General features: G+C 39.9%; 1 protein-coding gene and 1 non-coding gene across 12 annotated transcripts in view; one reads left to right on the forward strand and one right to left on the reverse strand.

Annotated features, from left to right (window-relative positions):
* Positions 1 to 26,997, forward strand: part of LOC101605199 (delta-type opioid receptor) — a 307,172-nt gene that overhangs the window by 216,965 nt on the left and 63,210 nt on the right. For 6 of the 11 annotated variants that reach the window (XM_045149488.1, XM_045149489.1, XM_045149493.1 and 3 more), the window contains 6 exons: positions 2,114 to 2,266; positions 6,428 to 6,525; positions 7,715 to 7,887; positions 21,014 to 21,213; positions 25,945 to 26,001; positions 26,170 to 26,211. In XM_045149488.1, the coding sequence (XP_045005423.1) occupies positions 2,114 to 2,266; positions 6,428 to 6,525; positions 7,715 to 7,887; positions 21,014 to 21,213; positions 25,945 to 26,001; positions 26,170 to 26,211 (723 nt within the window). The remainder of the gene's footprint in view (positions 1 to 2,113; positions 2,267 to 6,427; positions 6,526 to 7,714; positions 7,888 to 21,013; positions 21,214 to 25,944; positions 26,002 to 26,169; positions 26,212 to 26,997) is intronic. The other 5 variants (XM_045149495.1, XM_045149496.1, XM_045149494.1 and 2 more) reach the window with 2 other exon arrangements.
* On the reverse strand, positions 19,601 to 19,673 carry Trnaa-agc. The gene has a single exon. It is a non-coding gene; the product is annotated as a tRNA-Ala (tRNA).

Raw genomic sequence — 26,997 nt, forward strand, 5'->3', positions numbered from 1 at the left:
CCTCCCAGATTTATGGACTGGCTTTATAAGAGGCTGTAGAAGCTCCAGACCCAATGAGCATCCCAAATGTTTCTAATGCACACTTGAATCTGAGAATCTTTGGCCTAGAGTGATGGTTCCCAAGTGTGATCTCTGAGCTGAGAGCACTTAGAATCACCTAGGAGTTTGCTACAAATGCACATTTCAGGCCCTATTCCAGAGTTACTGAATCAGAAGCTGAGGATGATACTCAGCAGTCTGTTTTAACAAACTCTCCTAGTGCTTGAGAAGCTGAATGAATAAGCTAGTGTCTTATTTGAGAACCACTGGGTTAGGAAATCAGAAACTTGAGCTTTAATCTCCTTATGCCTGATACATGTAACAATGATAATTAATGCCATTTGGTTGGCTTCTGTCAGCTACTACAATGGCTGGGGAGGGTACAAAGATTGGGAGAAAGGACTCAAGGTAATAGATGCTAAGGGGCTCCCTCGAGGAACTTGACTAGCATCTGTGATGAGGAGACAAAACCATACCCAGTGAGAAATAATCAAATGAAATAGAGAAACTTAGCCCAAAGAAAAGGAAATTCTGGAAAGATGTTTTCTTTATATTCAAGTATATAGGAGTAGTATGGGTAGAGGGCTTGCCAAACATGCAGGAGGCCCTAGGTTTGATCTACAGCACCCCAGAGTGAGGCTGGTAGTGCCTGCCTGTAATCCCAGGGGAAGTGAAGGCAGAAGGATCAGAAGTTCAAGTTATCCTCCCCTACACAGTATCTTCAAGGCCAAACTGGGATACGTGAGACCCTAGCTACCAATTAAATAATAATTGATCAATTAATGGAATGGTATGTGAATTAGAGATTTTACTATGACCTCAAGGTATAAACCTAGAGATAGTTAAATGGAACCTATAGGGAAATAAACTAACTCAGTATGACAAATTTTCACCAGAACTGTTCAAAGATGGATGGACTACATCAAAGGGTAGTGAGCACCCTATCACTGGATTTATTCCAGGATAGTGAGAATAATCAGTTGGTAGGAATTTAGAAAAGGACATCTGGTCTGTATTGGGATCTGTGAATGACTTTCAGGAGTTTCTTAGCCTGAATATCTCTGATGATTTCTGGGATAAGTTCTATGCATTCTAGTAAAACTCCCCTGCCATGTGCATGGTTTTTCTAAAGATGCTGCTGTGGGTTGTGTGGGGCTGGGTTCTGTACCTCCTTTGAGTCTCTTGAGTGGATGGTGAGAATGGCAGTGCATCATCAGATCAGGTGTGTCCAGGACTGAAAGTTGTTAGGTTTTACTTCATTTCCTGCTGGAGCTGGGGTCAATCAGAAGTGGGTGAAGGAGTCAGGTAACATATTCCATTTTAAAATGCTATAAAGCAAGTTTTTTCTCCCAATCACGTCATTAAAAGACAGCGATAATTGTACCCCTAGAGGCTTTTAAAACTTAAGAAAGCATCTTCTGGTAAATTGTCAGCTACACAGATTTTGAACTGAAGCAGTATATATTTATCTGTTATTATTATGTATAATATATGTAGGTACTAATATTTTTCTCTACACTCGTTTTAGGAAAAAGTAATCAAGAAACATTTAACTCTGGTTTTTGATTACTTAGCTAGTTATCTGATTAACCCAGGTGAAATTTTTTTATTATATATATGATTAATACTTTTTTAATTTCCCTAATAAAGAGGATTGTAAATATGACTTCATTTTGCTTTAATGTTCTTTCTAGGCTTAGGAATTATATTTATAATTTAATGTACTTAACCAATTATTTTAAGTATCTGAGATTCTCTTACACTAAATTTATACAGGAATAGAAACCACTCTTAACATGATATCTAGAAGAATTATTACTCTTTATTTTTAATAGGATTACAATTGCGTATGTGTATTTGGTAGCATATATAATCTCAAATTCTGGCCTCCAGGAAGTTATGTCTTCTGGTCTAGACATTATACTCCCATGGATTAGGATTGTGAGGTCAGGCTTCATATTTAATTGAATGCTTTGTAATTGTTTTGAATGTTCATTTCTTCAGGTTATTTAATAGCCAATGATGTATTTAGCACTTTGCTCAAGAGTGAAATGCTGATGCTTTCCTTTTTCAGGACTTGGAAGGAGTGGATATCATCCTAGGGGTCTGCTCTAGTGGCCTTTTGGTTTACAAAGATAAGTTGAGAATTAACCGCTTTCCTTGGCCCAAAGTGCTAAAGATTTCGTACAAACGTAGCAGCTTTTTCATCAAGATCCGGCCTGGCGAGGTACAAAATGCATGGTTCTTCCCTCTGAAAACAAACACAATGTCTAAAATACTCCTTCCAGCCAGACGTAATAGCAGATGTCTATAATCCCAGCACTCAAGAGGCTGAGGCAGAAGAATTTTAAGTTCAGGGTGAACCTGAGCTATATAGTAAGACCTTAAGAATGAATAAAATCTCTTTTTTCCCATTTTCCTTCTTCTATCATATAAGAAGCCTCTCTATAACCAGCTACTCACCAGCTGTTAATTCTGTGTTCTAACTTGATCAGTCCTATAATGCTTGTTTTCTTTCTTCCTATTGGCCTTTGGACATTTCTTTTCCTATTAGTAGATATACTATGCCCAAAAGTGAAACCTGTATTGACAGACTTATTTCTTGTCAACTCCAGGCAAAAACTTGATGGAAATTTTTTTTTTAATTTATTTGAGAGAGAGAGATAGAAAGAGGCAGACAGAAAGAGAGTATAGGTGTACCAGGGCCTCCTGCCACTGCAAACAAACTTCAGACACACGCACCACTTAGTGCATCTGGCTTTTATGTGGTTACTGGGGCATCAAACCCTGGCCATCAGGCTTTCAGGCTTTACAAGAAAGTGCCTTTAACCACTGAGCTATCTCTGTGCAAAGATGTTTTTTAATTGAGTACCATGATATTTTAAAATTATTTGGGGGGTTAAATTACTCATGTGTGGTAATACCAAACCTTTCTATAATTAAAAATTATTATCTACATAGGTTCTAGGGTCAAATCTAGATTTGAGTTATGGAGACTGAACCTAGGAACTCATGTATAAGTCCTAGGTTTTTATCAGAATTGTGTGTTCAACTTTGTACTAGAGGTTGGGTGTGGTGGCACACACCTGTCATCTTTGCAATTAGGATATAGGAACAATAGGGTCAGGAGTTAAGGCCAATCTGGGCTACATGAGACCTGTCTCTGAAACCTAGCAAAAACATAAAACAAAACAAAACAAAACAAAACAAAGCCCTTTGCACTAGATAATTTAGTAATTGATGGTCAAATTTCAAGGCATGTCAATCCTGGCCAATTTCAATTTTATGTTGAGCTCTCATGAGACAGTAGAAAATTAAAAATTTTAAAGCTCTTACTTCCTCTCTGCTACTTACTGAACAAAGGACCCTGGACAGGGACTGGAGAGATGGCTTAGCAGTTAAGGTGCTTGCCTGCAAAGCCTAAGGACCCAGGTATGATTCTCTAGGTACCATGTAAGCCAAATGCACAAGGTGGCACACGTCTGGAGTTCATTTGCAGTGGCTAGAGGCTCTGGCGTGCCCATTCTCTATCTTTCTCTCACTCTCCCCACCCCCTCCTTGTCTCAAATAAATAAATAAATAAAATCTTTAAAAAAATTTAAAAAGACTCGGGACAGATGTGACGGCCTATGAAGGCTGTAAACAGAAAGACTGCACTAATGTAAGGTGGCTCTTGTGTGTGTGTATATCACCATCTGCTGGTGAAAAGTGTCTCAGTGTTTCAGCCTGGAAATTCTGCATGTGCAGCCTAAAAAATCTTGTGTAGAGATTACCATTGAAGCACTTTTATTTTTGTTTGTTTGTTTTTTGAGGTAGGGTCTCACTCTAGCTTAGACTGACCTGGAATTCACTCTGTATTCTTAGGGTGGCAATCCTCCTACTACCTTTGCCTCCCAAGTGCTGGGATTAAAGGCATGAATCACCACTCCCAACTCTGAAGCACTATTTTATGCCATAATTACTTACCTCTACCAAGTACCAATAAGTGACGTCCCTCAAAGTTTGAAACCCTAGAGTCAGTCAAACAACCAATATTTATTTAGGGTCTTTTATGCCACTGACTCTCCTAGGGACTAGAGATAAGACAATAAAGAAAAGAATGGGGCTGGAGAGACAGCTTAGAGGCTAAGAAGCTTGCCTGCAAAGCCTAAGGACCCAGGTTCGATTCCCCAGGACCTATGTAAGCCAGATGCATAAGAGGGCACATGTGTCTGGAGTTTGTTTGCAGTGGCTGGAGCCCTGGCGTGCCCATTCTCTCCCTCCCTCCCCTCGTCTCTCACTTTCTCTCTCAAAGTGGATAAATAAATAAAAATTAAAAGAATGCCTGGGCAAGGTGATGCACACCTTTAATCCTACCACTTGGGAGGCAGAGGTATGAGGATTGTTGCGAGTTGTAGACCACCCTAAGACTACATAGTGAATTCCAGGAGACCCTACCTTGGGGAAAAAAGAAAAAGAAAGAAAAAAAAAGAAAAGAATGCTACTTCTCAATAATCTTATTTTTCATGTGTGATATCAGAATAAATGTGTTTGTGTTACATAACATTCATAAACATGGGAAGTCATTAGCCTCAAAAATTCTAACCAAGGGCTGGAGAGATGGCTTAGCAGTTAAGCGCTTGCCTGTGAAGCCTAAGGACCCCGGTTTGAGGCTCGGTTCCCCAGGTCCCACACATTAGCCAGATGCACAAGGGGGCGCACGCGTCTGGAGTTCGTTTGCAGAGGCTGGAAGCCCTGGCGCGCCCATTCTCTCTCTCTCCCTCTATCTGTCTTTCTCTCTGTGCCTGTCGCTCTCAAATAAATAAATAAATAAATTAATTAATTAATTAAAATTCTAACCAACAGTGTTCTGAGAAGTGAAATACTCTGACTAGAGCAGATGGTTATGCCATTTTTATAGTTGTGAGACTGAGGAGATCACTGCTTTGACCTCAGTTTCTTTAAGTATAAAAATCCAGGTGATATTACCCAATCATAAGTGTTACTGGTAATAATAGACACTTGAAACAAATGTCAGTTTCCTTTTCTATCTTACAACATACAAACAAAGAGGCTGAGACCAAAAGGACATTGTTTCTGTAAGTCCTGGTAGGATATGGTTTGCTCAAAGAAGCAACACATAGATCATTCAAAGGAACAAAGAAAATGCTTAATAATTCAAAAATTGGGGAATAAGTTCAAGAGACCTCTTGTGTAATATGGTGATTATAAGTACAAAGTGTTGTTTTCTTTAAAATTTCCAAGAGAGGGCTGGAGAGATGGCTTAGCGGTTAAGCGCTTGCCTGTGAAGCCTAAGGACCCCGGTTCGAGGCTCGGTTCCCCAGGTCCCACGTTAGCCAGATGCACAAGGGGGCGCACACTTCTGGAGTTCGTTTGCAGAGGCTGGAAGCCCTGGCGCGCCCATTCTCTCTCTCTCCCTCTGTCTTTCTCTCTGTGTCTGTCGCTCTCAAATAAATAAATTAATTAATTAAAAAAAAATTTCCAAGAGATACCTAGAATGTGTGAGGCCCTGGGTTTGATCCTTTGATCCCTCCCATAGAGGAGGGCACTCAGTAGAACAGGGACAGGGGAGGGGACAAAAGAAGATAACCTGTTGGGAATACCACCAAATTACAGTATTCATATATGAAAATTCCCAATAAATATGTTTAAGAAAGGTTTCAGGCAAAATCTTTAGCTCCTGCTCATTTTGGCTTTTTACCTCTCCTGACCTGCCTGGTCCCTTCTCTGGTAAGCCTCCTCATCTCAGCTCAGCTGGGCTGAGATTGGGGAGGCCCCTACTCCTATATGGGCTCCCTACCCTCTCCTGCCTTCCACATGGCAGGAGCTCTCTGTACTTTCTTCTCTTAATCTAATAATGCCCCTTTAAGTCTTTAAAAAACATCTTTAACTCTTATTAGTAATTCCTATGGCATAATACTGACTGGCTGGAGGAATTACTGGGTATCTCAGTCTCTGATTATTGAGTAATCTAATGTCCCAAATTATATGACTAAGGAAAAACAGTTCTAGACAATCAAAAGTTGACTGAAACATAAATCAGAAAAAATGTCATGTGTGTTTGTGTGTGTGTGTGTGTGTGTGTGTGTGTGCGCGCGCGCGCGCGCGCGTGTGCACATGTGTGTATGTATGTGTTTCTGAATGAAAGTAAGATGTCTAAGTAATGTAAGATACATTTTCTGGCCTCCTTGCTTTGGGGACAAAAAAAAACACCCTTAATAAGCAGATTTCTTCTGGTAGGTAGAAAAACTTTAAAATTGTACAATCCTTGAGTTGATAACATTCATTGTATTTATAATTACCTGTTTATGACACCATATGTCTCTGGCTTTGTGTCAATGTAGTTGAATAATACTACATTTTTTTGTCAATATGTATTTTTTAATAGCAAGAACAGTATGAAAGTACCATTGGCTTCAAACTCCCCAGTTACCGAGCAGCTAAGAAGTTATGGAAAGTCTGTGTTGAACACCACACATTTTTCAGGTATTGTTCTACTTTAGTATCTTTCAAGGATAGATTATTTATGCATGTTTCTATTTTAAGCTGCTATTGAAATTCTCTTCTGTGTATGACTGATACTTTTATTTAGCTCAGGTGAGATCATCTTAAGCAATGCAAAATGAATCCAGTTCTACCCCTTTCAGTTGAAAAGCCAGGCTCATCATTCTCAGAGCACCTTTTTGTGTGCTTTAGAAGGAAAGCAGAAATGAGGAATGGGCACCTGTGCTTACTAGGGCTTCTGTGGTTGCTCTTACTGTAGTAAAAATCAGTCCTGGGCTAGAGTATTAGTGCCTAGTGTCTTAACCAGCTGTGTGGCATAAGCAAGTAACTTTAGAAGATTCAGTTTCTTGTATCTAAAAAATGGTGAAAACATTTCAGAGATGTGATAAAAATATTAAAGTGCTATTTAGAACATTTTGAAAACCATAAGACAGGGCAGTGGCTGTCAGCAAAAAACTTGCTTGTACACAAGCCTGAGGGCCTGAGTTTGGAACCCCAGCACCCTGCAAACACTGGGCATGGTGGTTTATACCTGTAATCCCAGCTTGGGAAGCAGAGATAGGTGATTCCAAGACAAAATGGCTAGCTATACTAGCTGAATCAGGGAGCTCTGGGTTCAATGAGAGACCCTCTGCCAGTAAATAAGATAGAGAGCAATTGAAGACCTCCATTATCAATCTCTGATCTCCACGTGTATATGTGCACACACTCCCATGTGCAACCATGTGAATACAAACATGCACACACATACATACTAAAAAGAAAATAATGCTGGGTGTGGTATCACACACCTTTGATCCCAGCACTTGGGAGGCAGAGGTAGGAGTATCGCTGTGAGTTCGAGGCCAGCCTGGGACTACAGGTGCCAAGTCAGTCTGGGCAAGAGTGAGAACGTACACCAAAAAAATAAAATAAGGAAAGAAAAATATAACCATAGAGCATTATCTATAGTGATATAAGAATATTCATATAGATTCCAACTAAATTATTCTGGTTGCTTGAAACAAGACAGAACTAAAACAATGATTGCTTGATTAGAAATTTTTAAAAAATATAATTAAATCATGAGAATTAGGAAATATTTTTATTCTTGATTTGATTTTTAATTCTACAATCTTATAATAATGAGGTAATATATGTAATATAAAATTATCATGACTTTTCCCCTTAGACTGACTTCTACAGAAACCATTCCCAAAAGCAAGTTTCTTGCCCTGGGATCCAAATTTCGATACAGTGGACGGACTCAAGCTCAGACCAGGCAAGCCAGTGCTCTAATTGACAGACCTGCCCCACACTTTGAGAGAACTGCAAGCAAGCGGGCATCCCGGAGCCTTGATGGAGGTTTGTATTAGACATTATTAAGTGATTTCTTATGTTCTTCATTTAGAGAGAGAGAGAAAGGAAGAATATATGTTTTGTTTTGTTTTCAGACTGGCTCAGACTGGCCTCAAATGATCCTCCTGCCTCAGCCTCCTGAATACCGAGATCGCAGGCATATTGTCACCTTACCCAGCTTGAAAGTACAGTTATGTAGAACTAAATTATCTCAGGTTTACAAAGAACCTCAATGGCAAAATGAAAGGGTTGTTGTCTAATTCAGAATTAAGAAAATCATCTTAAAAGGAGGGCTGGGAGATGGCTCAATGGATGAGCCACTTGCACAACTCAGAGTACCTGAGCTCAAGTCCTCAGACCCCACATAAGAGCTGGAAACTGTGGTGGCTTCTGGAATCCCAGTGTGCCTGTGGAAATGAGGCGGACCGTTGAGGACTGATTGAAAGTTGTCCTTTGACCTCCACATGTATACCTGCCCCCCCACACGCAGAGAGAATAATTAAATTTTAAAAATGAAAAAGGCATGGGCTGGAGAGATGGCTTAGCGGTTAAGCGCTTGCCTGTGAAGCCTAAGGACCCCGGTTCGAGACTCGGTTCCCCAGGTCCCACGTTAGCCAGATGCACAAGGGGGCGCACGCGTCTGGAGTTCGTTTGCAGAGGCTGGAAGCCCTGGCGCGCCCATTCTCTCTCTCTCCCTCTATCTGTCTTTCTCTCTGTGTCTGTCGCTCTCAAATAAATAAATAAATAAATAATTAAAAAAAAAATAAATAAAAATAAAAATGAAAAAGGCAGTGATGGCTCAAATACCACTAGAAGTATAATTATAAATCCAATTTTTTACTTAGTTCAGCCATTTGGTTTGTATTTCCTTTGTGTTAAGTATTATTCTAACCACTAGAGATATTGCTGTGAATAAAAAGCAATGTCTGGCCAGGCATGGTGGTGTATGCCTTTAATCCCCCAGCACTCAGGAGGCAGAGGTAGGAAGATTGCCATGAGTTCAAGGCCACCCTGAGACTATATAGTGAATTACAGGTCAGCCTGAGCTAGAGTGAGACCCTACCTCAAAAAACAAACAAACAACAACAACAAAAAAACCCTAGAAAAAAAAAGCAGTGTCTTCTATCTTCATATAATATTATTGGATATCTTTTAATTAACTGAAGTTCTAAATTTTAAGATAATTAGTTTTCCCCTTATTGCAAGGAACTTTAAATCCTATTTCAGAAATCTTTTCCTGCCCTTATAGAAATCTTCTCCAGTATTTTCTTCTAAAACTTTTACTGTATACATTTCATATTTGATCAATTCTCTATGTGGAATCTATGTTCCTTCCCCCCTTCCTCCCTTCTTCCTTCTATTATCTCCCCTTTCCCTCTGTCCTTTCTTTTCCTCCTTCTCCTTCTGCCTACCTTTTCCCTCTCTTTTCCTCTCCTTCCACTCAGTATTAACTCATTAGGAAGTTTTCTTTCATTACTGGCTTTCCAAGAGTTTTATCATGAGTTAGTGGTTTTAATAAATCAATATATTATTTTCTGTTTTTTATTTTATGTGATGAATTGCTTTGATTTTCAATTATTATTATTTTGTTGTCAGTGTTGGGTCTTTCTCTAGCCCAGGATGACCTAGAACTCACCCTGTATCCCAGGCTGGCTTCAAACTCACAGCAGTCCTACCTAAGTCTCTTCCTGAGTGCTAGGATGACAGGTGTGAACTGTTGCACCTGGAGATTTTTAATTTTCAAACCAACCAAGCATTCTTGCAGTAAACAATTTGGTCAAAATGTGTTTTTTTTTTCCTTTTTAAAAAAATCTTATATTTTATTTATTTATTTGAGAGAGAGAGAAGCAGATACATAGAATGGGCACACCAGAGCCTCTAGCTACTGCAAACAAACTCCAAACACATGTGCCACCTTGTGCATCTGGCTTATGTGGGTACTAGGGAATTGTGCCTAGGTCTTTAGGCTTTAGAAGCAAGTGCCTTAACCACTGAGCAATCTCTCCAGCCCTTCTTTAAAAAAAATATATTTATATATATATGGAGAGGGAGGGAGGGAAGAAGGGAGAGAATTTCTGCTGCAAATTCTTCTCCACTGGGTCCGTTCTCATTATAACAATGGTGACGTAGGTAAATCACTTAGTAAGGGAACTTCGCGTTAATGATACATGAGCACTGTCTTCTGCTTTGTCAGTTGCTCAGAGCATCTGCTTCACCAGATGGAGAGCAAACTGGGTCAGGTTCCAGCTTTAAGATAGAAAATTAAGTCACCAGAACAGCTGATGATGATGACAAGGATTTTTTTAACTCGCATTTTTATTGCACTTTTTGCTTTCCAAATAATTTGTTTTCCTATTTAATACTAGAAGAAGCATTTGGGAATTCTTGTTTTACTCCTGAGGAAATTACAGCACTAAAGAGTTGTATAACTTAGTGAGGTCACACAACCAAGTAACTAGTTCATCCATTTGGTGAGAAATGATTCATGAGGACCTCTTTCTCATCTCTGGAACTCTACAACAAAGCTTAGAGTCATGCCTCACTCCTGGGGAGCATCTCGTGTACCCGAGCATCAGTGGTGTTTGTTGTTATATTGCTAAAGATCCTCTGATGATTCAAGTAGGTTTTCTAATGTGGATCCATTGATCCCTTGCCTGTTTTCTGAACCTATACAACACTGGCAGAAATTGTGCTAGTAAGAAACAGCTTCGAGTGAAAGTTATGCTTCTCTTTTCTTAGTGTGATAGGTTTGAGTTTTACACTTTAATACTCTAGTATCTAAATTTCTATACTGTTTGGGCCTTTTCTTTGTTTGCCTAAAAGAGATTGTTTTTGTTTTGTCTTGTTTTTTTTTTTTTTAATTTTTTATTTATTTACTTGAGAGTGACAGACACAGAGAGAAAGACAGATAGAGGGAGAGAGAATGGGCGCGCCAGGGCTTCCAGCCTCTGCAGACGAGCCCCAGACGCGTGCGCCCCCTTGTGCATCTGGCTAACGTGGGACCTGGGGAACCGAGCCTCGAACCGGGGTCCTTAGGCTTCACAGGCAAGCGCTTAACCGCTAAGCCATCTCTCCAGCCCTTGTCTTGTTTTTTTGAGACAGGGTCTTACTATGTAGCCTTGACTGTCATGACACTCAGTATGTAGTCCAAGCTGGCTTTGAAATCACTGTAGTCCTCTTACCTCAGTCCTGAGTACTGGGATTTCAGGTGTGTACCACCTTACCCAGTTCTAAGTTTTTCTTTTAATATTTTATTTTTATTTATTTATTTATCTGACAGAGAAAGAGGAAGAGAGAGAGAGAGGGAGAGAGAGAGGGAGAGAGAGAGAGAGAGAATGGGCGCACCAGGGCCTCCAGCCACACTGCAAACGAACTCTAGATGCATGTACCCCCTTGTGCATTTGGCTGATGTGGGTCCTGGGGAATTGAACCTGGGTCCTTTGGCTTTGCAGGCAAATGCCTTAAGCACTAAGCCATCCCTCCAGCCCTAAGTTTCTTTTTTTAAAAAATGTGCTTATTTTTATTTCACTTATTATAATAAATATGCTTGAAGAGGTTGTGGTATGAGGAGAACATAGTACAAACTCAACTTATTACATGTGGTTAAGTCCATCTGTTAGTGTTTTAAGTATTGGAAGTGTATGTATTTGAATGTATATGCATTTAGTTACATGTAAATTCTAGGTAAGCATTCACTTTCTTTCTTTTTAAAATTTTTAAATTTTTATTTTTTAATTTATTTATTTGATAGCGACAGACACAGAGAGAAAGACAGATAGAGGGAAAGAGAGAGAATGGGCGCACCAGGGCTTCCAGCCTCTGCAAACGAACTCCAGACACGTGCGCCCCCTTGTGCACCTGGCTAACGTGGGACCTGGGGAACTGAGCCTCGAACCGGGGTCCTTAGGCTTCACAGGCAAGCGCTTAACTGCTAAGCCATCTCTCCAGCCCAGCATTCACTTTCTTCAGTGACTAATTTTTTTTTATTAATTGTAAACTTTACTATATGAGCAAATCATGTTGGTCATATTCCCCTTCTATTATCCTCTTCTAAGTTCCTTTTCATGCTAGCCAAGGGCAACATTATAACAAAACTTATTAGTTGTATAAGAATATCACAGGGGCTAGAGAGATGGCTCAGCAGTTAAAGGTGTTTACTTGCAAAGCATGCCAACCCAGGTTCAATTCCCCAGTACCCACATAAAGACAGATACACAGAGGCACATACCTCTAGATTTGTAGTGTACTGTAGGAGGTCGTGGTATAGCTATGCTTGCTTGTTCTCTCTCTCTCTCGCCCCCTCTTGCAAATAAATAATATATATATATATTTTTTAAAAGTATCACCACCAATATTTATATTTTCTGGACTTTCAAAAATAGAGGATACTGGGCTGGAGGGATGGCTTAGCAGTTAAGGCGTTTGCCTGCAAAGCTAAAGGACCCAAGTTCGATTCCCCAGGACTCATATAAGCAAGATGCACAAGGTGGCACATGCATCTGGAGTTCATTTGCAGCTGCTGGAGGCTCTGGCATGCCCATTCCCTCTCTCTCTCTCATACTTTCTCTGCTGCTTTCTCTCTGTCAAATAAACAAATAAAAATAAAATATTTTTTAAATGGAGAATACTAACTTAAAAAAAATTTTTTGAGGCAAACCTAACAAACTAGCCTCTTTTTTCATGTCAGAGAGAGAGAAAGAATTGGCACACCAGGGCCTCCAGCCACTGCAATCAAACTTGACACATGTGCCACCTTGTGTGCATATGCAACCTTGTATATGTATCACCTTGTGCTTCTGGCTTATTTGGGATCTGGGGAGTGGAACCTGGGTCCTTAGGCTTTGCAGGCAAGTGCCTTAACCACTAAGCAATTTCTCCATCCCCCTTTTAAAAATTTTAATGTAAGTCATATGGAAACCTACTTTGTTGGGCAATGGCACACCCAGAAGCCATAGATTGTTACTATAAAATTTTCAGTGCCAGGGATGGGATACCTTCCAGTGAGTTGTTGGCAGGGAGGTCCCTGATGTCCCCAAAACATTACAGGCCATTGTCGAAGGTCTTGGTTTCCCACTAGGAATAGATGATAAAACCCTAGCGCTGAAGACTTCATGTGCTTGGGCTGTAAGGTTGCTGAGAAATCCTGCTAGAGCTGAGCTGAAAACCTCTTTCCTGTTGACCAGCTGACAGAAAGCTGGAAAAAGCTACACTGCATGCAGCTCCTTAGGAAAGAGAGAGAAGTCATCAGTGGAGATAAACAACAGTGAACACTGCAAGCCTTAAGTTTGGCCAGCAAAGCCAAATGAGCCAACAGGTACAATAGTGGCATGTCTGTTATGGGGGAAACCAACTGCTCTAATTGGACTGGAGGCCCACTCCACAGGAGTGAATACATGCTTGATACTGAAAACCTATGACAGGGGAAGTCGTGAGCCCTGGTAGTGTAATGTCTGCTAGTATCTGGCTAAATGTATATACTGTGTTTACCAAACTGCCCAGTAAGCATTTTCCTTAATATTCATACCCATATGTCAATGCTACTCTCACTTTTTGTTAAAGAAGCTTCTCTTTTCAGATGGCAGTACCTCTGGGATGACTCAAAAGGTACCATAGTGCTGAGAAGAAGTGACAGAGGAGTGTTCAGCACTGAAACATCTCTTTCAAGGCTCAGTGTCCATTGCAATAGAGGAGGAGAATGTAAGAGCCAAAGGAAGGATAGGACTCCTTACAGTGCACTCTTCCAGACACAAAATGGCCTGGGTATCCATTACCTCGCAGTGCCTGACACTACCTGTACAAGACCATCATAATAGGAGGAAAAAATCATGACATCAAAATAAAAGAGGCTGATTGAGAGGGAGAGGGGATATGATGGAGAGTGGAGTTGTGAAGGGGGAAATAAGGGGGGAGGGAATTATCATGGTTTATTGTCTATAATTATGGAAGTTGTCTATAATAAAAAATGTAAAATTAATTGCCAGGCATGGTGGTGCACGCCTTTCATCCCAGCACTCGGGAGGCAGAGGTAGGAGGATTGCCGTGAGTTTGAGGCAACCCTGAGACTCCATAGTGAATTCCAGGTCAGCCTGGGCTAGAGTGATACCCTACCTTGAAAAACCAAAAAACAAAATTAAATTAAAAATTAAGCCAGGCGTAGTGGCACACGCCTTTAATCCCAGCACTCGGGAGGCAGAGGTAGAAGGATTGCCATGAGCTCGAGGCCACCATGAGATAAAGAATGAATTTCAGGTCAACTCTGAGTTAGAGCGAGACCCTACCTTGGAAAATCCCCCCCCCCCCGAAATTAAAAATTAAACAAAATAATGTATATACTCCAAAACGTTTTAATAGCTAACAAGTACATTAGTAAAATATAGGCTGGAGAGATGGCTAAAGAGCCAAAGCATCATTTTTTACCTTTTGGTTTTTTGAGGTAGGGTCATTCTCTAGCCCAGGCTGATCTGGAATTTACTGTGAAGTCTCAGGGTGGCCTTGAACTCAGCAATTCTCCTGCCTTAGCCTCCTAAGTACTGGGATTGAAGGTGTGCACCACCATGCCCAGCAGGAAGAGAAAAAGAGAATGGGTGTCCCAGGGCCTCTAGCTGCTGCAGAAGAACTCTAGACACATATGCCACTTTGTTCATCTGACTTTACATGGGTACTAGGGAATCAAACTCAGATTGTTAAGCTTTATGGGCAAGTGCCTTAACCAGTCCCCAATTCTTAAACTTTTTTTTTTACCACGTCCATAAATATAGACAATATACTATGATTATTATTCTCTCCTACCCTCCTTTTCCCCCTCCCAAATTCCCCCTCCACTTAATCCCTTCTTTCCAAGTAATCGCTGTTCTATTTTGATGCCATCATTTTTTCCTATTATGCAGGTCTTGTGTACATAGTGTCAGCCACTGTGAGGTCATGAATATCAAGGCTGGATGACAGCATTGTAAGCAGTCCTTCCCTTCCTTTGTCTCTCACAGTCTTTCTGCCACCTCTTCTGCAATGGTACCTGAGCCTTGGAAGGGGTGATAGAGATGTCTCACTTCACGTCTCAGCAGTATGGCTGAATTTTGAGTCACCCCACTGGTCATTGCCACCTGAAAAGAGAACCTTCTCTAACCAAAAACAAGAGTAATTAATATATGGGCATAAACATAAGTATTTAGAGGGCAGTTTCTTGGGCATAATATTTTCATTTAGCCAGACAAAAGTATTAGTTTTCCCCCTAGGCCTTATGTACCCAGCCATAGGCTTTATCTGTTGGTTTGTTTTTTGAGGTAGGAACTCATGCTAACCCAGCTGACCTGGAATTCACTATGTTGTCTCAGAGCGGCCTCTAACTCACAGCAATCCTACTTCTACCTCCCAAGTGCTGTGATTAAAGGTGTGCCCCACCATACCCGGCTTATAGGCTTTTGACTAGGTTTTCAGTACCAGGCATGAATCTGTCCTGTGGAGCAGGCCTCCAGTCCAATTAGAGAGCAGTTTGTCTCTCCTATAACAGACATGTCAGCCATAAAGCTTGCAGGATCCACTGCTGCTGGTTAAGACCATTAATGAATTCTCTCCCCCAAAAGGCTGTGTGCTGCATAGCTCTTTCCAGCATCCTGACAGCTAGACAACTGGGAGGAAGCTTCCAGCTCAGCTCCAGTTTGATTTCTCAGTGATCTGCAGCCCAAGCATGTGGAGTCTTCAGCAATAAGGTTTCACTGTCTAGTTCTGGTAGGAAAACAAGAGTCTGTAATGTTTTGTGGGCACCAGGGACCTTCTTGGCCAACAACTCCTAAAATATAATTTATTATTGTTATTTATTTGTGAGAGGGAGAAAGAAGCAGAGAGAGAATGGGTATGCCAGGGCCTTTAGCTGCTGCAAACAAACTCCAGATTTGTGTGTCTCCTTGTGTGCATGTATGACATTGTGCACTTGCTTCACTGCATCTGGCTTATGTGGGACCTGGAGAGTCGAACATGAGTCCTTAGGCTTCACAGGCAAGCACCTTAACCACTAAACCATCTCTCCAGACCCCAAAACATCATTAAAAAAATTATTTGTGTGTGAGTGTGCATGTGTGTGTGTGCCATGGCACATTTGTGGAGGTCAGAAGACGAGTTGGTCCTGCCTGTGCACCCCTTCTCTCTCTCTCTCTGGATTCTCACTCTGGTGTTCTTTGCTGTACTCGCCTAAGAAATTCTGTCTCTAGTCTCACTGTCAGTGCCAGAGTGCTGAGGTTACAGAAGTCCACCTTGGCTTCCAGATTTTTACATGGGTCTTGGGATTGAACTCTGGTACTCTAACTTGAGCTATGAGCATGTTATGCACTAAGCCACTCCCATAACCCCAAAATATCATAATTTTTTTTGTTTATTTGTTTACTTTGAGGTAGGGTCTCACTCTAGCCAAGGCTGACCTAAAATTCACTATGTAGTCTCAGGGTAGCCTTGAATTCACAGTGATCCTCCTACTTCTGCTTCCTGAGTGCTGGGATTAAAGGCGTGCACCACCATGCCCAGCTACATCATTATTTTTTTCTTTTCTGGTGCTGGGGATCAGATCCAGGTCCTCAGACATGGTAGACAAGAACTCTGCTACCAAGCTATATCCCTAACCATGAGCTAAGACATCTAAAAAAATACTACTCTTCAACAAATCTACTCTGAAGATGCTGTATATACCAAAAAAGCATTTAATGAGTAAATTGTATAATATGTGAATTATATCTCAATGAAGCTATTTTCGAAAAACAATCACTACTGTGATATTTTATTTTGATTCATAGTCCATAATCTCCTTGCTGAGAAAATGAAAAAAAAAATTGTCTCTCCATGACTTCCAGGTGAGATCTTCCCTTTGAATTGCATGTGGTGTTCACAATTAATCTTTGACCAAACATACTTTTAAAATATTACTAATCCAAAACAAAATAAATATAAGGACTGAAGTATAATATCAGGAGCTATTAATATTTAGATTTCATAAAATATTTTTATATCCATTGAGTATACTTTCCTCAACTATCAATAGAGTTAATATCTGCCACATTTCACAAGTGATGAAACTGAGGTATGTCAGATAAGCTCCTTGCCCTTGGTCACATTCATGTGTGTGACTAAGGCAAGCTTAAACCAGAAAAAAAAAAGATGACAAGCCACGTGTGGTGGCACATGCCCTTAATCCCAGCACTCGAGAGGCAGAGGTAGGAGGATCACCATGAGTTTGAGGCTACCCTGAGACTACATAGTGAATTCTAGGTCAATCTGAGCTAGAGTGAGCCCCTACCTCGAAAAAAATCAAAAACAAAAAAAACAAGGGAAAAATAAAAGGCATGCTTGGGCCTAAGAGTCATGGTTCGGATTTTGCCAGTATTCCTTGCTTCCCTCATAGTGAGGGTTATTCATTGTAATCTGTTCTTTTTCAACTTCTGAACCAACCTCTGTTTCCACCCATCAATTTCTACATCTATACTTACTTTTCCATGTGCAGTACAGATTGCCAAGGCTAGGAATGCTGAAGACATAAATTGTTTGGCTCTGCAATATTAGTGTTGGATTAAAACCAAATTCATGTGGCAAAATAACACATGGTAAAAGCATGGGCTATGTTTCTCTGATGCCAGGCAAAATTGAATTAATTCTTTTAGAAGAGGTATAAATTCACATGTATAATGATACTTTAACACAACTGTGAACAAAATATTTTGTCATGTTCCCTTGTTTTGTTAGGCTTGTTGTGCCATCTGCCACTCTTACATTGACTGGCTTAGAGCACCCATTAGTAAAAGGGCAACAGATTTTTTTCATTAAAAGATAAAGTAGGGGGCTGGAGAGATGGCTCAGTAGTTCAACGTTTTGCTAACAAAGTCTGATGGCCTGGGTTCAATTCCCCAGTACTCACATGAAGCCAGATGCACAAAGTGGCACATGCATCTGGAGTTCATATGCAGTGGCAAGAGGCCCCAGTGTGCCCATACTCACTCTCTCTGTCTGCTTCTTTCTCTGTTCTGCCTATTTCTCTCAAATAAATAAACATTTTTTAAAAGATAAAGTGGGGCTGGAGAGATGGTTTAGCAGTTAAGGCACTTGGCTACAAAGCTCAAAGGATCCAGGTTCAGTTCTCCAGGACCCACGTAAGCCAGATGCACAAGGTGGCACATATGTCTGGAATTCGTTTACAGTGGCCAAAGACTTGGCATGCTTGCTCGTGCCCTCTCTCTCTCTCTCTCTCTCTCTTTCTATCTGCTTATTTCTGTCTCTCTCAAATAAATAAATAAAATAATTTTTTTAGGAGATAAAGTAGGTTCTGTGTTTTCTGCTATTTTTCTAGGCATTCTCTGAGAAATTCTTTCACTGAAGTTCAGTATAGGGTAATAAACATTTCTTTTTTGGTGTTATGTGGATGAATTTTAGTATTTCAATCTGTTCTGACTAAGGAATTCCTTCGTTTTACTTTAAACTTTTTACTTGATTTTAGCTTATAAGTCTAATTGTATCACAATAAATTATGTTCGGTATATCACTTTAAAAAGGAAGGAAAGCTGGGCATGGTAGCACACACCTTTAATCATAGCACTCAGGAGGCAGAGGTAGGAGGATTGTTGTGAGTTCAAAGCCACCCTGAGACTACATAGTGGATTGCAGGTCAGCCTGGGCCAGAGTAAGACCCTACCTCAAAAAAAAAAATAAATAAAAATTAAAGTATATAATAAGATTGGGAACATTAGGGCTAGGGAGAAGGCTCAGTGGATAAAAACACTCTTACAGAGCCAGTACCCATTTAAAGCCAGTTGTGTAAAGTGGCATATGGGTCTGGAGTTCATTTTGTAGCAAGCAGCAAGAGGCTCTGGCACACCCATATTTTCTCTCTTTGTCTCTGTCTTGCTCTCAAATAAGTGAATATTTAAATAAATGTAAAAATTAGGCTGGGGAGATGGCTCAGTGGGTAGAATACTGTTGCCACATAAACCTGAGGGCCTGAGTTCAGATCCCCAGAATGCATCGTACAGCCAGATGCAGATGCATACATCTGTAATCCCAGTACTTCTATGGAGAAATGGGAAGCAGAAACAGAATTCACAGATGCTCATGCCTAGCTAGCCTGGAGTACACAGCAGCAAATAGCAAACAGACCCTGCCTCAAACAAGATGGAAGGTGAGAACGGTATCTGAGGTTATCCTCTGACCTGCACACATGTGCTGTGGCATGTGTCCTCTTGCACTCACATGTGCACATTCAAAGATTTCTAAAAAGTAAAGATTTATATTAAAAATAACCAAGATTTTGGGGCTGGAGAGATAGCTTAGCAGATAAGGCACTTCCCTGTGAATCCTAAGGACCCAGGTTCTATTCTCCAGGTCCCACATAGGCCAGATGCACATGGTGGCACATGTGTCTGGAGTTCATTTGCAGTGGCTGGAGGCCCTGGCATGCCCATTCTCCCTCTACCCTCTATCTCTCCCTCTCTTTCTCTCTCTCTCTCCCTCTCTCTGTCTCTAATAAATAAATAAATCTAAAAAAAAAAGAATCAGGATTTGAAAGTCTCAATACAGAAAAGGTTAATGATCTATTATTTGAAACTTTAAATCATGTGGAAAAATATCCTTTCTTAAACAGTATCAGGTAAGTAAGGTTTTCTACAGAGTATATGAATATTTTCTTTTAATCCCTAAAAGAAGTAAGATAAAAACCAGAAATAGTAACTGGTGTTTGCTTTGTTTTGTTTTGAGGTACTGGGGATTGAACCCAGAGCCTTGTGCATGCTAGACAGACACTCTACCACTGAGCTACATCCCCAGCATCTGAGTGACTATTTTGAAGTAAGCCATACAAAACATCGGTGCCAAATATTGCAAACCCAAGTAATAGTTAATTCTTTGAAAATAGTTTTTGTTTTTATCTCTTCAGAACAGTCTATACAGCCTTTTCCCTAAAGCAAGGCATCTCAACCTCAGCAGCCCTTGCCTCTATGCACTAGATGTCAGCACCTCCTTTCATTCTTCTTCCCAATTGTGACAACCAAAAATGTCTCCAGACACTGCCAAATGTTCTCTGGAGGAAAATTAGCCTGAGTATAGAACAGGAACGGTATAGTAAGGCTCTAGGAGAGAATTTGCAAAGTATAAATATCTCAATCCCCGTCCACCTTACTTTTTTTCACCCTATTTATTTTGAGACAAGGTCTCTCACTGAACCTGCAGCTCACCAATTCAGCTAGACTAGCCAGCCCAGTAGCCCCAGGGAGCCTTCTGTCTCTACCCTCCCAGCACGCTGGGATTGTAAGAGGAAGCTACTGAGAATCTGAACTCAAGACTTCATGCTTAAGTGGGCAATCTCCCCAGCCTCAGATTCATATTATTTTATTCAAATTATTTATTACTACAGGGGTTGAAACATTTGCCCTTCAAGCATCAAAAAGTAGTACATGTCTTATTAGAAGAGCCATCTACCAAGTTGTTTTGTAACCATTCCAAGGAGGCTTCACTGAAGAAAAACATGACTGAATTCTTTTCATAGAATATGTTGAAGTTCCTGAAATCACCTAAAAATAAATAAGATCTTTATTGCAAAAAGGCTCCATGGAAGAACCAGCTTGAATTAACCCTCCTTTTCCCACTTCATAGACTACATTACAAGTTCTTGAAACTAACAGATTACAAGATAAATTTCTTACTTTGGTCCTTTTTTAAAAATCCTCTTTAATTTTTACTTATTTGAGAGAGAGAGAAAGAGAAAGGGGGAGAAGGGGAGAATGGGCATATCAGGGCCTCTAGCCACTGCACCTTTGTGCATCTGGCTTTTGTAGGTACTGAGGAATCGAACCTTGGTCCTCAGGCTTTGCAGGCAAGTGCCTTATCCAGTAAGCCATCTCTCCAGCCCATCTTACTTTAATCTTTCCCCCCACTGAATTCAGTATTTATGAAACATAATCATTAACACATTTTAGCTTTTCTTTAATTATCCTGTTGTCATTGGTTGACTGCAAAAGCACTGATGATTTGGTTTTTTACCTCTGTATGGTATGTACTGGACCGTAACACTTGTATGTGTTCCAGGTCACTGTCTCACACGATGACTTTGTAGTAGTACAGCAGCTCTCGCCTTCACTTACTCTTCCCCTTTTTCTTTCTTGCATAGCAGCAGCTGCCGAGTCTGCCGACAGAAGTCCTCGGCCCACGTCTGCACCAGCCATTGCTCAGAGTCAGGTTACAGAAGGCATGGGGCCAAAGGCACCTGTCAAGAAAACACAAAAGGAAGCCGTGAAGGTCGAGGTGAAAGGGGAAGGGGAAGAAGAGTCCCCTGAGCAGCCTGAGCCTGAGCCCACTGAAGTGTGGAAGGTATGTCATCAGTCTACAGGTCCAGCTAATCCACTTTCTGAGTTTCAAAGGTTTTCAAGACAGCTGAGTTGTTTAGAATCCCAACAAAATTATATTTCCTCATTCTTTCCAAAAGCATCATTGCTCATAAACCTATTATATATGCGGGTAGGACTGTGTCATCAAGACTGCAAGCTGTTCATCCAGGAAGATCTCATGTGACCTCTGGGGTTACAGAACACCTGCATGGTGATTGCCTTTTAGAATGTTTTACTCATTCTGGGAGGAATCTCCAGATTGCCTAAGAGTCAGCTCTGCTATTGTGATTAAACTGTAAATTTTTTGTTGTTGTTTTGTTTTGTTTTTCGAGGTAGAGTCTCACTCTAGCCCAGGCTGACCTGGAATTAACTCTGTGTTCTCAGGGCAGCCTCAAACTCACTGCAATTCTCCTACCTCTGCTTCCCAAGTGCTGGGATTAAAGGCGTGCGCCACCATGCCCGGCTGTTTAAACTGTAATTTGATTGCCTAAGATGGATATATGAACATTTCCAAAGAATGAGTATTACATAATGCACATGGATGTGGTTATTTAAATCTTAAGCAGCTTTATAAGAAGAGGATCCACTACGTAGGAGAGGTTATGCTGCTGACTTGCTTCTAACTCTGAGTTGACAGTACCCACAGTCATTGCGCTGAGTTGAAAAATCATCAGTTTAATTAGCAGATTTCCCAGAAGTAAAAAAATAACTGGGTTAAGCCAGGCATGGTAGTGTATGCCTTTAATCCCAGCACCTGGCAGGCAGAGGTAGAAGGATCACTGTGAGTTTGAGGCCACCATGAGATTATATAGGTCAACCTGGGCTAGAGTGAGACCCTATCTTGAAAAGCCAAAAAAAAAACAAACACTGGGTTAACTTTTTATATGTTTAAAACTTTTTAAATTAACTTATTTATTTATTTACGAGAGAGAAAGTATGGGTGCACCAGGATCTCTTGCCACTGCAAATGAAGTCCACATGCATGCCCCACCTTGTGCATCTGACTTTACATGGGTATTGGAGAATCGAACCTAGGCTGTCAGGCTTTGCAAGCAAGTGCCCTTAACCACTAAGCCATTTCTCCAGCTCTGTTTACAAGCCTTTAAAATATATTTATTCCATGATGGAGTTGAGGTGCTAGTCCAGGTTTATTAGAGTAAATACAAGTCTCATTATTGTCTGCAGGAATTATGAGAAGCAGTTACTTAAAAAGAACTGGATTTATATATGTTTGGTAAGCCTTTAAAAGTATTTTCACTTTAGCATGTAAATTAATCCTGTTCTTTTGGAGCCAGACCAATATCTGATTTGCCTATAGAACAATAGACAGCTGTATTGTTTTAATCTGTTAAATACGATATGCAGTTTTATTCTCTTGAGGGAATGGTGGGAATTTGCTTTTTTTTCCTAACTAGCCAAATGTCCTTGACATTGGTTACCAGGTTCTGTGTAGCCTTTGAGTACCTACCCAGTTTTAGTCTTAGAGTATATCACTTGGAACAGGTGACAATTCTTTTTTATTACTGATTACCGAAGTGTGGATTATTGAAATTATCAAGGGAATCTTCCTGAATGGCTGAGATTACTCTGGTTTACTTATTCTCCTTTTGCCCTATAAAACAGACATACATACATATCTTCACAAATAAATACCCTTTGCTCATGCAACCTCAGTAGAACGAAGAGTGTATGTTTTTCATTTAGGTGCCAAGAGGAGGGCTCTTCTTACCAATTAAATCTATATAAACATATGTTTCAAGGTGTTTGTGGTTGAAATGAAACTGAAAGCCTCTTCTATTACTGTCATGGTAGTGGCAAAATTAAGGCAAGCTGAGCTGATTTTATTCGTAAGAGTTAGAAAGTAACTGTTGACATCTCCTTGAAGCCACATGTATTATATATATATGAAGAAACCTAACCATGTAAATTTCTTTACCTAACACTGGTTAGCTTCCAGATAGGTATAGTTTTTTTGTCCTATGGCTCATTTGTCAAGGGCTTAGTCTGATGAAGTAGAGGCCGTACTTGTCCCCCATATTTATCTATATTTCACTAAATGTTAGTGGTAAGGCCATACACAAAAATACTATTGCCACTTGGCTTTGATTTCTTTTTTCTTTTCGAGACTGGGGTTTTGCTGTATAGCCAAGGCTAGCCTTGAACTCCTAGACTCAAGCAATCCTTTTGTCTTACCTCCTTAGAAGCTGGGACTATAGGTGTGTCACTGTTCCTAGCTTTTTAGACTTCTTAAAATATATATTTTTTATTTTATTTTTATTAATTTATTTGAGAGAGGCAGAGAGAGAGATTGGGTGTGCTAGGGCCTCTAGCCACTACAGATGAACTCCATTGTTCATCTTGTGCATCTGGTGTACATGGGTCCTGGGAAATCAAACCTGTGTCCTTCAGTTTAGCAAGCAAGTACATTAATCACTAAGCCATCTCTCCAGCCTTTATTTTTTATTTTAGAGAGAGGGAGGGAGAGAGAGAATTGGCACACCAGGGCTTCAGCCACTGAAATCTAACTCCAGATATTTGAGCCACCTAGTGGGCATGTGTGGCCTTGCACTTGCCTCACCTTTGTGCATCTGACTTACACGGGATCTGGAGAGTAGAATATGGGTCCTTAGGCTTCACAAGCAAGTACCTTAACTGCTAAACCATCTCTCTAGCCCTTGGCCTTAATTCTTAAACTAAAGTACTGGCTATCAGTTTCCTCTCATTGGATTAATAAGGACTAAAAAAGAAGTTACTGGTTTCAAAAAGAAATTTGGCTTTATGAAATATTTAAAACTAGTATTTGCAGATTGTATCTAATTCTATGAAGACATTATCTCTATTTAAGTTGGATATGTTGGCACATACCTGTAATCCTAGCACGCGCAATCAGAATTCAAAGCCAGTCTGGGCTACATAGTGAGACCCCATCTTAAAAAAAAAAAAAAAAAAAAGCCAGTGGCACATGCCTTTAATCCCAGCACTCAGGCAGCAGAGGTAGGAGGATCACCATGAGTTCAAGGCTACCCTGAGACTTCATAGTGAATTCCAGGTCAGCATGGGCTAGAATGAGATCCTACCACGAAAAGCAAAAAAAAAAAAAGCCAGGTGTGGTAGTGCGCGCCTTTAATCCCAACACTTGGGAAGCAGAGGTAGGAGGATTGCTGTTAATTTGAGGCCACCCTGAGACTACATAGTGAATTCCAGGTCAGCCTGGGCTACAGTGAGACCCTACCTCAGGAAAAAAAAAAAAAAGAGAGAGAGAGAGAGAGAGAGAGGGAGAGAGAGAAAGTATCCAGGTGTGGGGGCTCATACCTTTCATATCAGTGCTCAGGAGGCTGAGATAGGAGGATCAACATGAGTTTGAGCCTGGCTTGGGCTACAGAGTGACTTCCAGGCCAGCCTGGGCTAGGGTAAGACCCTGCCTCAAAAAAAAATAAAATAAAACAACAAAAAAAGACAGTATTATATAAGTAAGAAAATTTAAGCTCTGACAATCTTAAATAACTTGTTAATGGCCATACAGCAAGTATATGGGACTCAGAGTAGAAGTGGTCTGTTAATTATTCTTGATTATTAAAAGTGCTGTAGTTGGATGTATTAATGATTTGGTAGTATGACAAAGTCTGGTATTATTTTATGTTTTATATTCAATATTCAAAAAATAGCACAATGACATTGTACACTAGAGTAATGCTTTTGTGTGTGATTCGAAAGAACATGTCAAAATCACAAGTTAATGAGGTTCTATTTAAAAATGTAACGATATGGAATGATTGACTTAACCCTTAATAAAGAAAATCCACTTTCTAATTTTGAAATATACAATGCCTTAAGCAGCGCTCATTCTGTTGTTTCCTCTTGAAAGCTAGTCAAGTTTAAAAATAATTACTCCCATTTCTATATACAAAAATGACTACTATTAAGGTATTTCAAAGCTACTTGGGCAACCTTAGGTGTTCTTTTGTTACTATAAAAGATAAAAATCTTGTTCTTCCACCAAACCATGGGTTCCAGTTTCCTAGAGAAGAGATTGTTGCCAATGAGGCCTGTGTGCTCATTTGTAAATCAGCCCTGGGAGTTGTTGCATGTGTCAGTTACAATTTGGATGGAATTTATTTTGATACTTTGTTATGTAATAAACTGAGCAGTGAAACTGCTTTCTTAAAATGTATTGATCAACTAACAAAATGTTTTGTATTTATCTGTTTGGTGTCATGTGTGGTTTATTACATGTGTATTTTTAACTAAAAATTACTTATTTCTATCGTGTATATTACATATTGATATCTTCATTAGTAAATTTGTTTTAAATATTAGAATACTCCCAGATCATGAAAACAAGCAAAACAAAAACAATCTTTGTTATATTAAATAAGCATATATTATTTTAAATAAGCACATTTTAATATAGATAAGTATTAAGATATTTTCTTCATCAACACAATGATGACCTTAATTTTCTTTTTCTTTTTTCTTTTTTTTTTTGATAATTTGATTATCCATATTACCTCTTTGGTCTTGGCAATGTGATGATGAATTGACATAGCTACTGGAAGTGATACCCTTCCTACCACCCCTTCATGAAACTGCATCATGGTGATTACTTATCAGCATGTTTTGCCCCTGGCTCAGTGATGCAGTTTATTTGGAAATAGCACTATTCTTAGAAATTTGCTAACCTAAAATGTTTTACTACTTTATATCTTAAATGTAGGTGGAAAAAACCCACATCGAGGTCACAGTACCCACCTCAAATGGTGACCAAACACAGGTTTGTGCCAACAAGCCACTTGTTGCTTTCCCTCCATTCCCTCAATTTTTTTTTCCTATTCCCCTATTCCTCTTTTAAAAAACAACTTTTTTGTATAAAGTTTCATACAAACTTAAATGAGCCAATATTTTGTCATTCTTTTTCTTTTTTTGAATTGTGGCAAAACAGAAGCTTGCAGAAAAAACTGAAGATCTGATAAGAATGAGGAAGGTTAGCCGTTTTTCACTTTCACAAAACTACACCATCATTGCACTCATGCTGATATACAGTGCCTTAAAAAGACAGTGATCCATCCTTTTCATTGACTTCTCTTCACCAGAAGTTACTTTGAAAGAACATATATATGAGTGAGTACACATAGATATGTACCCACAAAAAAACTAGCATCTTCTATGATTGGAAGAGTTCATTAAACTTTTCAGTAAGGAAGTATCTTTTAACAAAAGTGTAGTGAGGGTCAGACCTTTTTATATTCAAACTTTGTAAGAATGATTTCATAATGGAATCATATTCTTGGAATCAAGATGACATTTTATATACATTGATCATAAAACTCATCCTAGCAGCAACTTGCATCACTGTTAGATTGTGAGTTTGACTGCTGTGTGCCTCATGCATCCCAACTGTGGAGTGGGATGAACCAGTTCACGATGAATATATTTGTTGGCTAGCTGAGTATAAAATTCCTTTAGAAATCTAGGTACTGCAGTATTACAAAGTGTGAAACAGCTCCACACAAGCTGAATGTTTTTAAAGTATGTCTCCATTCCCATGGTGCATGGAGTTTCAAAGCTTATTAGAGTCATATATTATTTTAAGGTCACATTCCATCAGTGTGGCTTAAAAAAGAAGGAACATAAAACAGCTTATTGTGTAAGAAGCCAATGAAGCTAGGAGCACTGTCTGTTTAAATAACATCATCACAAGCTTCCATCGCTCATAAACAAGGTCATCCATTTCTACTGGTAATCATGTTCTCTGTGTGTCCTTGTGGTT

This window comes from Jaculus jaculus, chromosome 5 (genome assembly GCF_020740685.1).
Source record: "Jaculus jaculus isolate mJacJac1 chromosome 5, mJacJac1.mat.Y.cur, whole genome shotgun sequence".
Lineage (NCBI taxonomy): Eukaryota > Metazoa > Chordata > Mammalia > Rodentia > Dipodidae > Jaculus > Jaculus jaculus.